The 14,772-nt window shown below is 59.0% G+C and overlaps 2 protein-coding genes across 8 annotated transcripts in view; one reads left to right on the top strand and one right to left on the bottom strand.

Moving 5' to 3' along the window:
* The first annotated feature begins 1,311 nt into the window (after positions 1 to 1,311).
* GJD3 (gap junction protein delta 3) lies at positions 1,312 to 2,169 on the top strand. The gene has a single exon (XM_029210748.1). It carries the CDS (start codon positions 1,312 to 1,314, stop codon positions 2,167 to 2,169), a length of 858 nt encoding a protein of 285 aa, XP_029066581.1.
* Positions 2,170 to 7,283: 5,114 nt separating this feature from the next.
* Positions 7,284 to 14,772, bottom strand: part of RARA (retinoic acid receptor alpha) — a 43,982-nt gene continuing 36,493 nt past the window's right edge. For 2 of the 7 annotated variants that reach the window (XM_029212203.1, XM_029212205.1), the window contains exons 5-9: positions 12,359 to 12,519; positions 11,948 to 12,124; positions 10,456 to 10,660; positions 9,492 to 9,650; positions 7,315 to 8,854 (exon numbers count right to left, since the gene is read on the bottom strand). In XM_029212203.1, coding sequence (XP_029068036.1) covers positions 8,637 to 8,854; positions 9,492 to 9,650; positions 10,456 to 10,660; positions 11,948 to 12,124; positions 12,359 to 12,519 — 920 coding nt within the window. In that variant the 3' untranslated portion in view covers positions 7,315 to 8,636. Of the gene's footprint in view, positions 8,855 to 9,491; positions 9,651 to 10,455; positions 10,661 to 10,957; positions 12,125 to 12,358; positions 12,520 to 14,772 lie in introns of those variants that run through there. The other 5 variants (XM_029212202.1, XM_029212206.1, XM_029212201.1 and 2 more) reach the window with 4 other exon arrangements.

The raw sequence follows: 14,772 nt of genomic DNA, 5'->3' as shown, positions 1-14,772 counted from the left end.
CCGCGAGCCACAACTACTGAAGCCCGCGTGCCTAGAGCCCATGCTTGGCAACAAGAGAAGCCACCGCAATGAGAAGCCTGCACACCGCAACCAAGAGTAGCCCCAGCTCGCTGCAACTAAAGAAAGCCCGCGCACAGCAACAAAGACCCAACGCAGCCAAAAATAAATAAATTTATTTTAAAAAGAGAGAGAGGCAGCTCTGGTTAACCCCTTCCCTCATTTCCAGCTGGGGACACAGCCGTGGGGTGGGGGCGGGTGAGGGGATGGAAAGGAAGGTTGGCAGAGCCCAGCAAGGGGTGTGGCCCTGGGTCTGTTCTCAGGGGTGGAGCCAGCCAACAGGGTCACCCTGTCCCTTTAAGAGAAGGGGAGAGCTAGCCCCTCTCAGCCATCCTGTCTTGTCATCCATCCCGGCAAAATCCGAAAGGGAAAATGAAAGAGGGACCAGGAGGAACAGGTCCCAGCCATCTCCCAAGGTCCTTTACTCGGCTTTAACATCCCAGCGTCAGCTACAGGGCGAGTGGTTACGTACGGGTGAGAGTCTGGGGGCATCAGGGGCCTGTGGGACCTGTGAGGGGTGGGGGGAGTTGGGGGGTTCTCGGGAGATATGGGAGGCTGGAAACAGAGGGACACCAGGGAGGAGATGGGAGAAGGTGGGCCGGCATTCCTGCCACACTGGGCTCAGATGGCAGGGGGCACCTAGGACATTGGGTAGAGTTATGGAAGTGGGGTTACCTTTGTGTCCGCTCCTAATTTTGAGAGCAGTTCACTGCAGTAAAAAGGGCAGGAAAATGGGCGGAGAAAGAAGGAGGTGGGTCCTTCTGGGTTTGCTGGCTCCACTTCTCCCAGGGGTACCAAATTGGGTCCGACGGAGAGCTGGGTTTGGGGCACCACTCTTGCCCACAGAAAGCATCCTTGAGCACATGAGGGCGCTGCTGGGTTCCCGCTTCTAAATGCAGTCAGAGGCAGTTGGAGGGGGCGGGGGGGCTGATCTCCAAGGCCCTTTCCCACCAACCTGGACTCTGGAGGAGCAAAGGGTCCAACCCAGCAGGCCCATGGGTGTCTGACTAGAGCACCAAAGTGGAGCTCCTCCCCAGCGCCCATAGTGGAGAATCACCCAACCCCTCCCGCCCCCGCCCCCCTTGCTAAGCCCTTTGTTCCCACAAAGTCCCTGTTAAACCCAGGCCTGGCTGACCCCGTGGCTCACCTCGAAGTTAGAGGAGGTCCAACTGACTCAACCCCGACGGGCACGGAGGGCTGGGGATCCCGATCCTTCAGCCTCTGACTGCCCGCCCCGCGGCCATCCCCAGCGCCATGGGGGAGTGGGCGTTCCTCGGCTCGCTGCTGGACGCCGTGCAGCTGCAGTCGCCGCTCGTGGGCCGCCTGTGGCTGGTGGTCATGCTGATCTTCCGCATCCTGGTGCTGGCCACGGTGGGCGGCGCCGTGTTCGAGGACGAGCAGGAGGAGTTCGTGTGCAACACGCTGCAGCCGGGCTGTCGCCAGACCTGCTACGACCGCGCCTTCCCCGTCTCCCACTACCGCTTCTGGCTCTTCCACATCCTGCTGCTGTCGGCGCCCCCGGTGCTCTTCGTCATCTACTCTGTGCACCGGGCCAGCAAGGAGCCGGGCGGCGCGGCCGGCGGGGCGGGGTCGCTGGGGACCCCGGGGGGCCGCCGCGCGCGCCGCTGCTACCTGCTGAGCGTGGCGCTGCGCCTGCTGGCCGAGCTGGCCTTCCTGGCGGGCCAGGCGCTGCTCTACGGCTTCCGCGTGGCCCCGCACTTCGTGTGCGCCGGTGCCCCGTGCCCACACACGGTGGACTGCTTCGTGAGCCGGCCCACCGAAAAGACCGTCTTCGTGATCTTCTACTTCGCCGTGGGGCTGCTCTCGGCGCTGCTCAGCGTGGCCGAGCTGGGCCACCTGCTCTGGAAGGGCCGCCCGCGCGCCGGCCACTGTCGCCAGGAGGCCGAGCGCGACAACCGCTGCAACCGCGCGCACGAGGAGGCCCAGCAGCTGCTCCCTCCGCCGCCGCCCGCCCTGCCCGCCAGGCGCCCGGGCCCCGACCCCTACGCCCCGCCCTCCTATGCTCACCGGGCGCCGGCCTGCGACAGCGAGGGCGGCAGCGGCCGCAGCAAGGCATCGCTGGCCACCGTCCGCCAGGACCTGGCCATCTAGAGCTACCTGGGGCGGGGGTGAGGTCAGAGGCCAGACCCCACCACCCCGGAGCGAGAAGCAGCTCTGCAGCAACTGTTCGCAGGGTCCCCTGCCCAGCAGATGACACACAGGGGGCATGGCCCGCCGGGCAGCATCCGCAGCTCCCAGCCAAGCTGGGGACATCTAATGAACTAAGGCCGGTCCTTGGTGCCGTCATCCAGGCAGAAAGGAAGGAGGCTGGGGGGGGGGGGCTGAGAGAAAGTGGACAAGAGGAGGGCAGAGCTAGTGCAAAGTGGAGGGTCCTGTGGAGCCCGGGTTGTTTTACTGGGGACAAAAACAACGGTGATACCAGCATCCCTGGGGGCCTCTCCTTGTTCAGACTGAAGCGTGGCCTCTGTGTGGGCCCTCTGTGTATGTACACACACATGTACACATACATACGGTGTGAGCTGTGGGTACCCAAGCACACGTAAAACCTGTGTGAGCTCTTTGCGTGTGTGTTCATGCATGCATATATCCTGGGGGAGCTCTGGTTGTGCACGCGTGTGCATAAGCACATGTCCATCCTCTGCAGGCTCTCTGCGCGTGTGTGGGCCTACCCTGTGTGCGTTCTGCGTATGTGCATGCATCTGTGCGCCCTGTGTGAGCTGTGTGTGTGACCTCTGACACGCACTGTGCGAGTGGCCAGGATCCAGTGCCAGCAGCAGCCACGGTGGCTCCCTCCCTACCTGCAGGGGTGTCACAGGATGATCTGCCCTCCTGAAGGATCCCACACAGGAAGGGAGCGGGAGGGGAGGCCTCAGTCTGGGCACCATCTACACTCTCAACCTTGTGGCCTGGGCAAGGTGGCTGGGCCCGCCTTTCATGGAGATAGAGTGGGGGTGGGCAGTGGGGTCAGAGGGCAGGACTGTTTTCTAGCTTCCCCCTCTTCACCCTGCCGCTGTTACCCCAGTCCATAAACATCCTCAGAAGAAACCTCCCCCAGAACGTGTGCTCCTGGCCCTGCATTTTCCTGCAGCCATCACCCGCTTCCCCTCCTCCCTCCCACCGCAGCCCCACCCCCGGGGAAATACAAGGATCTGTCTACGTGTCTGCCTCCTTTTCCCCTCCTATCTCTCCTCTGCCCACATCTTCTTCCTCCTTCACCGCCCCAGTGGGGATGCTCTCCGTAAGCAGCCAGCAGCAAACTGAAAACTCCAGGGGCCACCATCTAACCACACCTCCGGGGCTCCACCAGACCCTGCTGAGCAGGCTGCCAGCGCCACAGTCTTCCATGTCCCCGGTTGCTTCCTCTCTGTCCTCCTTTTTCCTTCACGCCTCTTCCTCAGCTTTCCTGCCTGGCTCCACACAGCAGCTGGAGGAGTCTTTCTAAATAGCTCCCCTACTTACGTCCTTGGGGCTCCCCCATCCTCAGGGTAAGTCCAGCACCTGAACGAGACTTTTGAAGCCCTGCACGTCTGGCCCTGCTTCATCAGGCCCCCTCCCCTTGGCTTCTCCAAGGTCACCATGCCCCAAACCATACCGAGTTTTCTGTTCCTACCAAGCATGGTACCCAATCTTGCTTCTAAGTGTTTCAACATGCCGTTCCTTTGCCTGGAGCGGCCTCCCTCTCTGCACCGCCCCCTTCCGCTAGCTAATTAATGCCTACCTGCCTTTTGGTCTCACCTGGGAAGAAACTAGATGGCTTCCTTTACAGACAGCCCAACCCCCAAACCAGAGCTGGAGGCCCCAAGGCAGCACTACTGCTGGATGCATAGCTCTCTCCTCCTCACAGGCCCATAGTAGGTGCTCAGTAAACTTGGTCTGGATGAGGAACTGGTGGTGTTCCCCAGGCCCAAGCACTTATCCACGCTCACGATGTGTGCCACCGTCCCCCCACCTACAGTGAGTTCTGCGTCTGCCGCCTGGACCCTTCCACGCAAACTCAGATGTGAATGTCCAGCTGTTTTCCATATATATTCATTCAACAAATACTTCTTGAGCACTTAGTGTATACCAGGCAGTGTTCAAGATGAGCACTGTTTCATAGAAAGAGGAGGTGAGCCACCCATATAATTCCAAGTTTTCCATTAGCCGCGTTACAAAGTGAAAGGAAACAGGTGAAATTCATTTTAGTAATATATTTTCTTTAAGTACTTTTTCAACACACCATCAATATAAAAAAAGTATCGAGGAGATGTTTTATATTCTTCGTTTTGTACTAAGTCTTTGAAGTCTGGGGTGTATTCTGCGCTTGGAGCACATCTCAATTTGGACCAGCCGCGCATCTAAGACTCGGCCGCCACCCGTGGCGAGTGGCTGCTGTATTAGCAGATTCAGGTGTTGGGCTCCAGTGGTGAACAAAACTTGCCCCTGTGAAGCTCACATTCTGGTGGACAATAAATATAGACTGTACCACCAGCCAGTGTAAAGAGTAAGCGGAGAGAGCATGACACCCCTGAGGAGTGACGGGGAGCAAGAACATACCAAGTTACTAGCCGTGAAGCTTCTCCGGGAAGAGCATTCCCATTGGAGGGAATGGAGAGAACAAAGGTCCTGAGGCGGGAATAAGCTGGAGGTCTTGGAGGCCAACAAGGAGGCTGGTGTGGCAGGAGTGGAGTGAGGGGCGTGGAGGGGGTCACCAGCAACTCACATAGTGCCCCAACTTCCTTAGCTCTCCTCTCAGTTTCTGGGGTCCCCATCCACCCTGGCCACCTCCGTCTGTTGTTGCCAGAGCCCGTCCTCTGTCCGCCTTCCATATCCCATCAATCACCTGGTCCTCCTGTTTTACCACCTAAGCATTTCCTCCCCTTGGCCACTCTTCTCCACCCCTTCAGAGGCTGCCCAGGGTCAGCCGGTCACCGATGGCCTGGGGTACTCCCTTCCTAGCCTCTGCTCCCGCCCCCTGCAATTCTAATCTGAACACCTCACTCACTGTCTTCAAATCCTTCACTGCCATTGCCCTCAGGATCAAGTCCAGCTCCTGAATTGGCCTTGACCAGCCCGTCCCAGCCTCTACAGCTTCACCTGTTCTGCCTTTTCAACCGAAACCCAAAATGGTTAAAACACAGAGCTGGGGATAGTTTCTGATCACCAGAAGCTTCTTATTACCTCTGCATTCCACCTGGCTAACTCTTTCCCTTAGAGATTTAGCTGGGAGAGAACACCTGTTCCAGGAAGCCTTCCAAGCCCTGCTCCAGGCCTGGTTAAATGCCTCTGCCCTGTGCTCCCATAGGCAAAGCACACGTCAGCCCTCGATGACCAGACTCCAGCAGTGGTTCTCAACTGGGGGAGATTTTGCCCCCCAAGGGACATTGGGCAATGTCTGCAGATATATTTGGTTGTCACAGCTTGAGGGAAGGTGCAACTAGTGGATAGAAGCCAGGGATGCAGCTAAACATCCTACAGTGTGCAGGACGGCCCCTCTCAACAAATAATTCATAGCCCAAAGTGTCACTTGTGCCGTAGATAAGAAACTCTGCTCTACAGTGAACTATGAACCATCCAGCGCAACCTCAAGCCCCAGCAGCAAAGTTACTATCCCCAGGGGGGCGCTTTGTAAGTGTGGGCGTCACTGCTTTAGTCGTCACAGTGAGGGGCACCCTCTTGGCATTTGGCGGGTAGGGGCTAAGAATGCCAATGTCCCCCCACAATAAAGAATTGTCACACACTCCTTTAGAATGTCCCACTGACATTTACATAGTGAACAGCCTCTTTATAATTACCCGACCCTGTTTTACATATAAAACATTAAGGGTTTAGTTTGGGATTTTTTTTTTTTTTGGCATGGTTTTATTATTCGTTCTTGGTTTTTATCCACCCATACTCTTTAATTTTCCTGGGCTCCTTGTACAGAATAGCTTCTGACCTTCTTACTTCTTTTAAATCCAAATGTTCATTAAAAAAAGAGAAGCAAGCATAAGACTGTGTCCTATCTGCCCAATGATTGGGCCCAAGCATTGACACATGGAAATTCACAGTACTTTCCCTGAATTTCTCCTTTACAATATAGTGTGCCAGCATGGTGACTTTTTAAAGCATGTGTTTGGTATGTTATGTTAAATATGTCAGGTTCATAAAGAAACCTGTTAGAAAGTGTTAGAAAGTATTTGCTAGAGGAAGAGAGCATCTGTCCTCAGCACCCTCTCCAGCCTGGGCCAGACTGTGACATAAGTGAGGATCTGGCGCCACCTGATGGCTGAAGTATAAATGGCAGGTGGACCCCCGTGGAAGGAACTCTTCCCGCCCAGGAATCTTTTCTCGCCCAGGCGCCCTGCTAACCCTCCCCAAACGCAGCCTCCACTGCCACCTCCCCAGACGTCCCCGCCCCCAAGATCTCAGTGCTTGATGCTTCTTCAAGGGCTTCAGGGATCCAGGAAAGAGCCCTGGCTGAGAGGTAGGAGCCCCTAGTGCTGTTCCCCGATCTGCCACTAACTTGCTGTGTGACCATGGGCAAGGGCACTGCCCTCTCTGGGCCTTGATGTGTAGTGGCGGGGGAGGGGGGGGAAACTGGCTTCTGAGGACCCTCAAGGCCTGTCACACTCCATCCTCTCAACCAGGAGCATCCAAGTGCCCTGTCACCTGTCTGTCCTCTGTGCCTCCTGCCCACAGAAGTGAGCTTAGGGGTGGACAGGGGAGGGCAGGACAATTCTTCCTGGAGGCAGAGGGACAAGAGGGCTGGCCTCCCAAGTTTCCATCCCAATCCTGAGCTCTTCTTAGTTTGCAATGAGCCCCTGACCCAGGTCCCCATGCCAACTGCCACTCCTGCTGTGAAGGTCATCTGTGGTCACTCCAAAAATAGAACTCTGCCACTAAGTGACCCCCCAGACTCAACCTCTGGCTTCCCAAGGGCTAGGGACTCTGAGGGCCGAGGTGGCTTTCTCCCTCGGACCGAGGACTCCCTGAAGGCGCAGGCAGTCTCTCCCTTTCTCCCCTCCCCCCACTCCACACTGGGGTCCCTAACGGGCTGTGAAAGCCCCTAGACCAAGGGCTTTCTAAGGGCAGGCCCATCTCCTTCCATAGGGTCTCCAAAGATCCCAGCACAGCAAGGCAGGCTCTGAAGGCGGCTTGGCCCCCCCCAGCACCCACAGCTAACCCCCAGCCCCTGCCCAGACACCGAGAGAAGGCGGCGAGGCAGCGAGGCTCTGAGGCACGTGTAGAATAAATATAACTTTATTCTTTATCCAGTAGATCTCAGTGGAAAGTCCAACAGTAACAGGTGCACCAGCGGGCTCTGGGGGGATGAGACCCCAACCCCGGAGCAAGGAGGGCAGGGCAGAGCCAGCTCCCCAAACCCAGGGGTGCTGGGGTGACGGGAGGGGGCCCCCTGTAGGCCCGTCCTGCGGGGCAAGGAGGGGGCACGGGGGTGGGGTGGGGCAGGCCAGGGAAATGGAGGAACTCGGGCCACAAGTGTCTGCCGGCCCGTCTGTCCAGTGTGTGTGTGTGTGTGTGTGTGTGTGTGTGTGTGTGTGAGTGTATCTGGGGGCCCTGTGGGCGGTGCTGGTGGCTGTGAGGCTGGGGGGCAGGGGCAGCTCGGATCCCCTGGCCAGCCCCTTCACGGGGCTCGGGGGTGGGGGGGGGCTGGAGGGCTTCAATGATGTGGGCTCTGATGGGGAGGCAGCTCTGCCAAGGACACGAGGCTGAGAAACACACGCCTTTATGTTCTGAGGCCCCCTTGCTTTGCCCCTGCCCCATCTCTTGGGGGAGCCCCCTCCTTCCAGGGGTTGCCGGGAAACTGTCCACGCCCAGTGGTTAGGCAGAGGGAGAGGGGAGGGCAGGCCTCGGAAAGTTAGTACTTCACAGTTTTAAAGAGAAAACTGAAGAGGAAAAGGCTGGGGAGGAGGGCTTGGGGGCACAGGGACTTAGAGAGAGAGGGGGCCCCTTCTGAGCCACTCCCCTCCCCCAGGACCCACCCCCCTCCAGCTCTGAATCCAGCTCCCCCCAATACACCGCACAGATTCCTTCAGTATAAATGTGCTTAAAATGAAAATTCTTATTAAAAAAATCAAAACCAAAAAAAAAAAAAAATTAAAAACAAAACCAGCAAGAATTAATACCTGGGGGTTGGTATGGCAGGGTATGTACAGGGGTAATCCCCCACCCCGGCCCACCCCCTCTGTCACCAACCGAGGCAGGGGGGTTCCCCAACGGGGGGGCAATGGCTTGTGAGTTCTGAGGATGGGGGAGCCAGGTCCTGGCATTTGCTGGTGATGAAGATGTGGAGAGATGGGCAGAGGGGTGTCTTGATGAACACGAGGCCCCCGGGCCCCATCCTGAGGCCCGGGACCAGGGGTCCTCACTCAGTCCTTGCCCCCGATGTCAGCCCTGACATCTGCAGGAGCGGGCAGTCCATCGCAGGCCCGGGCCTCTGTCCGAAGAGTCGCCACCACCTCCCTCCGGTCCCCCAGGGAAGGGAGGACAGGTGGGGGGCAGGGCTGGCAGGGGTCGCATGGTTGGTAGAAAGGCAGAGAAAAGCCAGGGCACGGGGCAAGGGCTGTGTCCACGGGCAGTCACGGGGAGTGCGTGGCCGGGCTGCTTCTGTTTGAGCTGGGGCTGAGGCTGGGGCTGCAGCTGCCGGGCGGGGGAGCCAGGCCGCCCCCATCCCGCCCCCCGCCCCCCGCTTGTCCGCTCAGAGTGTCCAGGCCCTCTGAGTTCTCCAACATTTCCTGGATGAGAGGTGGCATGGAGCCCGGGATCTCCATCTTCAGCGTGATGACCCGCTCAGCCCCTGCAGGAAAGGAGGGACAGAGGTCAGCATGCCCGCCCTGCTCCTCCAGCCCCACAATCAAGTGTGGCTCCAGGAGGGAGGGTGGAGGCGGTGGGAGGGTCAATACTACCCATATCAGCTTCCACCGTGCACTGAACTCGGGGCTCAGCTCTTTGACATAAAGCAGCCCTCCTAAGCCCCCACGGCTGAGGGGCAGCAGGGCAAAGTGGTCCCAAACTCGGGCTCTGGGGTCAGACTGCCTGGGCTTGACACTGGGCCCTTCCTATGCGCTGTGTGCTGTGGACTCTCCTACTGACATCTCGAAACAACTCTGTAAACACCATCATTATCCCCACTCCTCAGATGGGAAACTGAGGCTCCGAGCTGTTGTCTGACCTGCTCAAGGACACACACCCACACAGTCTGGCTCCAGAGCCCTTAACCACCACGCAAAGATGACACTGCCACCTTGGGGCTCACAGGCAGGGGTCACCTAGGCAAGGTGGGGTCCGGTGAGTGGGGCATCACATGGGCACAAAGACGTGGGATGTCAGCTCAGATGCAGGAGGCCTGACCCTGGACATGGTGGGTCCTGGGCCAGGTGTTGAGGCCCAGCCCCGGCAGACACATGGGGCATCTCCAGGTGTGGGAGCCTCACCCTTAGCACTGATGCTTCGCAGGTCTGTGATCTTCATCAGCATCTTGGGGAACATGTGTGGGCGGCTGGGCCTCCGTTTCCGCACATAGACCTTCAGTGCCTCAAGCAGCGGCTCCTGCAGCATGTCCACCCTGTCTGGCTGCTCCAGGTCCTGCCGGTCTGAGGAAGCAGAAATGCCGGCTTAGTAGCTGCCCTAGCCCAGCGAGGATCACAGCTGCACTTCCAGCCTTGACCACCAGGGGGCATGGCTGCCCAGACCACGGGCTGAGCTTCTCTGCTGGGGGGCGGGGGCGGTCCCCACACAAAAAGGCCCTAAGAGGCTCTCAGATGTGAGCAAAGAGGGGCTGGGGACAGGGGTTGCCCAAAGGTCCCCCTGAGAGCCAAATTCATGGAGGTGGGATCCCTGAACACAGGCAGTGCCACCTTAAGTAGAGACAGGTCTCCCACTCCTGCCCATTATTCTAGACACCAGCCTGATAAGGTAGAACTCATAATAATAAAATAATAACAGCAGCCAACATTTACTGGGTCTTACTCTGGGCACACTGTGCCTTATTTATTACCTCCTAATCCTCCCATCAACTTTATGAAGGGAAGACCATTACTGCCCCCATTTTACAGAAATAGAGGCTCAGAGAAGTTCAGCAACCTGTTGAAGGTCACACGTTTAGCCACGACTTGAACCTGGGTGGTCTGACCTTCAAGTCCTCACTCCTAAGCCCCCTACAAGGAGCACTGCCTGGAAACAGAACCAGAATCCAGGTCTCCATCACGACTCCCTTGCCGTGTGGCCGCAGACCAGACCCTGCTCCTCTGGGACTTGGTTTCCCCCTCTAACAGGGGTTTGACAAGTGTCTGACAGGTCCCTTTCTGATCTGATGATCCCTGAGCTTCTCCCCAGGGAGGCTCTGGGGGTTGTACCACCACCCTGGGCCTGGTCCCCAGACCCAGGCCCCCTGCCCACCTCCACAGATGAGGCAGATGGCACTGAGCAGCCCAGTCTCAGCATCATCCATCTCCAGGGGCAGCAGCTGGTTGGCGAAGGCGAAGACCAGGTCCGTGAGAGGGCCGAAGCCGGCATTGTGCATCTGGGTCCGGTTCAGGGTCAGCCCATCCGAGAAGGTCATTGTGTCCTGCTCGGGCGTGTACCGCGTGCAGATCCGCAGGATCTGGGTGCAGAGGGTTCTCTAGTTCAGGAACTCACATCCCCCAGCACTTCTAGCACCAGCAACCCCCGAGGACCACCTGGCAGGCAGCCAGACCAGTGCTGTCCCATAGAACCTTCTGCAATGCTGGACACGTTCTACGTCTGCACCATGCAGTACAGTAGCCACCGGCCACAATGTGGCCGCTGGGCACTTGAAATGTGGCAAGTGCAACTGAAAAACTGAACTGAATTTAATTTTAATTAATTTAAATTTAAATAGCCACACATGACCAGTGGCCTCTATATTAGACAGCTGATCTAGCTCATCCTGTCTCCACGCAAAGAATTAAGAGGGAAACTAGAATTTCCAAGAAGGCAAAGACCACAGTGGATTTATGCCTACAGTTCCCAGGACTGGGTACACAACAAGAGCTCCATAAATGTATACTGTCTTCAACTTTCTCAAACCCTGATCCTGCCTCTTGTATCCCACCTGCCACCCCACCCCTATCAGGAAGAGCAGCCTGGTCACGTCCCACCACAACATTCTACATCTCGACCACCTTGGAGGTGGTCCAGAAGGGACAGGTGGGCTGAGCCCATCAGGGAAGACAGGGAGGACAGTCCTCCCTCCAGCCCTGGATTTGACAATCCCATCCGCCCCCATCCTGCCTCCAGTCCAGCCCACCCTCTGGCCCCACCAGATGCCCTGCAGTCCCCTGAATCCAGCTGGTCCCACACCAGCAGCCGTTTCACATGCCCCTTCTACAAACTCCTAGATGCTACCTCCTCTGGGGCGTCCTCCCTAGGGTCCAGCAGTGTGGCTCTCTGTCCTTCAGGGAGGGGACAGCCCTCCCCCATCTCCAGCCAGCGCTTATCACAGTTTTGCAAGCTCTGTTTACATATCTGTTGCCTCCACCAATAGAAGACTTTCGAGAGGGGACAGTGGTGTGTTCACCTCTGTTCCTGACACCCAGTTCAAGGCCTGGCCACACAGGGTCCCAGGTGAATCTTTATTAGACTGAACAGATGGGAAGATGGGTGGTTGGAAGGAAGGTCCGATGGAAAGATGGACTGAGGGTGGATGGATGCGTGTATAGCTATACGGGTGACCCAGTGCACATCTGGGGGCTGAGTGGCTAAGTGGACAAGTGGACACATGGCGGAGAGGAAGGGTGGCTATTTGGGTGGGTGGGTATTTGGACAGGTCGATTCCAGATGGACGTTTAGGGAGGTGGTTATTGGAGTGGCAGGACATCCTCCAAGGACACGGGGGTAGTGCCCAGGTGGGCAGGGTGCAGACCCTCACCAGGATGTCCAGGCAGGCAGCCTTGAGAAGGGTGATCTGGTCCGCAATGGTGAGGGTGGTGAAGCCGGGCAGCTGCTTGGCGAACTCCACAGTCTTAATGATGCACTTGGTGGAGAGTTCACTGAACTTGTCCCAGAGGTCAATGTCCAGAGAGACACGCTGTTCTGAGCTGTTGTTCTGGGAGGACGGGGGAGAGTGAGGGCCTTCCCCTCGTGGCACCCTTCTCAGCCTGGCTCCACCAGCCCCCGCAGACCTGCCCTCTACTGCCTTCACTTCCTGAGAGCTCCTTGATAGGAGGCAGCGGGGAGGAAGGGGAGGCGGGGTGGGGGTGGAGGGGACGCGGCGGTGGCCCAGGCAGGGGTGCGGAGGGGCAGGCCTGGCAGAAGAAGGGGTGCCCCCGGGGGGCCGTACCGTAGTGTATTTGCCCAGCTGGCAGAGGGCGGGGAAGGTCTCCTGATGCGCTTTGCGCACCTTCTCGATGAGCTCCCCCACCTCCGGCGTCAGCGTGTAGCTCTCGGAGCACTCGGGCTTGGGCGCCTCCTTCTTCTTCTTGTTTCGGTCGTTCCTCACGGCTGTGGAGGGGCCAGGCCGCGCGGTTAGAGAGCAAGTGCGGCCGGCGGTTCGTCCCCAAGCCCGTCCATCCCCAGCCCGAGCTCCTCCCACCAGACCGAGAGCAGCGGCTGCGAAGGAGGCCACCCGGCGGGGGCGCGCACATGAATGCGTACACACGCGAGCGCACAGGCAGGCGGGACGGCAACACACGGTGCCCCACCCGCCCCCCGCCATGCCCACCCGGCCCACACACCGAGGCCTGCCCCAGGGCCCCGTGACCACCGCACGCACGCCTGCTCTCCCACGCATCTACTTCAGCTCACACTCCGGGTGCGCACGCGCGGGGGTCCAGGGCTGAAGGCACGTGTGCCGAGTGTCCCACGTCTGGGCTCGGCCTCCCTGCCTCCCGCTCCCCCTGCCTCCAGGGAGGACCGGCTCCTGCCTCCACCATCCCCCAGCCCTCCGGGCAGCCGTCTCCCTGGGGTCCCGGGGATGGGCTCGGAGAGCTCTTTGGGCGGCCAGGCGAAGAGTAGGGCTCCCCAGCCTGAGAGTGGGGGGCCCGGGTGGGAGAATCTCTCGGCCCATTAGCCGGGGGAGCTGACAAATCACCGGGGGCGCTGAGCCGCACACACCGCTCGGCTTTAAAGAAGCGGTGGGGTCGTTACCAGCCGATTATCCCAGACACACAATCACTCACAGGACCAGTGCCGGCGGCTGCTGACGCTGGAGGAAGAGAGGGTGGGGGTGGGGGGCCCGGGGAGGGGCAGCGGTGGGGGGGGCCGGCATAATTTGGAGATCACTCACGTCGATTCTGCAAATTCAATAAAGTGCAAGGGAGAGAAGGGAGAGGGAGAGAGAGAGTGGGGGGATAATTTGGGAAGAGAAAATTGCAGCTGTGACAAGACGTTTATCATTCGGAAGCTTTAATTCTATTGAAATGGCAGCTGCTCAGCTCCGGGGCACAGAGCAGCCAGAGAGGAGAAGGAGGGAGGGAAAGGGGGAGTTGGTGGTGGAAGAGAGAGGGGGTCCCCACCCTGGCCCTTCTGTGATGAAAAGCTCTGGGAGCGGAAGGTGGCAGGAGCAGAGGGAGAAGGAGGTTCCGGGCCCTGCAGGGAAGGGTCCCAGGCCTGTGGGTCCCAAGCTGTCACCCGCTCTGCAGCGCACAGCAGCCACTTCCTGGGCTCCGGACAACGCAGCCCCTTCCTCCTGAGGCAGGAGGTGGCCGGGTGCTGCAGGATCCCTCTGCTCCTGTCTGGGGCTGCTCGTGTCCCCCCCTCGTCCCCTCCCAGCTTCCTTCTTCCACTGCCCTGCCCACAAAGGGCTAGAGGGTCCTGCAGCCCCCTCCCCCACCCCATCCCCCATGGCTCAGGCACCATGGCAACGGCCACGCAGACAAGGAGGCGTCTGTCAGCGTCATTTATCTCTGACATCATCAATCACCGGTCACCACGGCAACACCCATGATTTCAACACAAGAGGGTCTCACTGTCCAGCCCTCCCTCTCTCCCTCCATCGGGCCTCAGCTGAGCCCAAACTGGAAGCCCCCGTTCCTCTGGGATCGGAGAAGTCCCAATTCTCTCTTCCAACTCCCAGTCCCAGGTTCCACCAGACAAAGGCTCTAAGATCCCTATGCCTGCAGCACCTCCCCCGCCCCCCCCACACACAAGAAATACCCAGCAGCACCCCTGTCCTGAGATGCACAATCCGGAGGGACTTGGGGAGGCCTCTGAGCCCCACCCCAAAGCCACGCAGGGACTGGAAGCACGGCAGCGGGCGCAAACACATGCATGCACGTGAGCAAGCACACACAGCCCGCCTCACTCGAACAGGAAGGGCTGTCCGCACATGGACACACAACTCGCGAGACAGACAGACAGGGCCCTGCAGCTACAGGTGAACCGTCCTCAAGCACCAGCCTGTACACCACGTCACGAGCACGGCCGTTCACATCTACACACACGCACATGGCCCTGATCACCCAGCTTTAGGGGCCAGGCACTCACACTCCCTGGACATGCCCCTGACCGCCCAGCTTTAGGGCCACAGCACTCACACTCCCTGGACATGCCCCTGATCGCCCAGCTTTAGGGGCCCACAGCACTCACACTCGCTGGACATGCCCCTGATCGCCCAGCTTTAGGGCCCACGGCACTCACACTCCCTGGACATGCCCAATCACCCAGCTTTAGGGGCCCACGGCACTCACACTCCCTGGACATGCCCAATCACCCAGCTTTAGGGGCCCACGGCACTCACACTCCCTGGACATGCCC

The sequence above is a fragment of the Monodon monoceros genome, unplaced genomic scaffold (genome assembly GCF_005190385.1).
Source record: "Monodon monoceros isolate NGI ecotype Baffin Bay Population unplaced genomic scaffold, NGI_Narwhal_1 Super_Scaffold_9, whole genome shotgun sequence".
Lineage (NCBI taxonomy): Eukaryota > Metazoa > Chordata > Mammalia > Artiodactyla > Monodontidae > Monodon > Monodon monoceros.
Note: the sequence above shows the minus strand (reverse complement) of the source record. Positions and strands in the feature narration are given on the sequence as shown.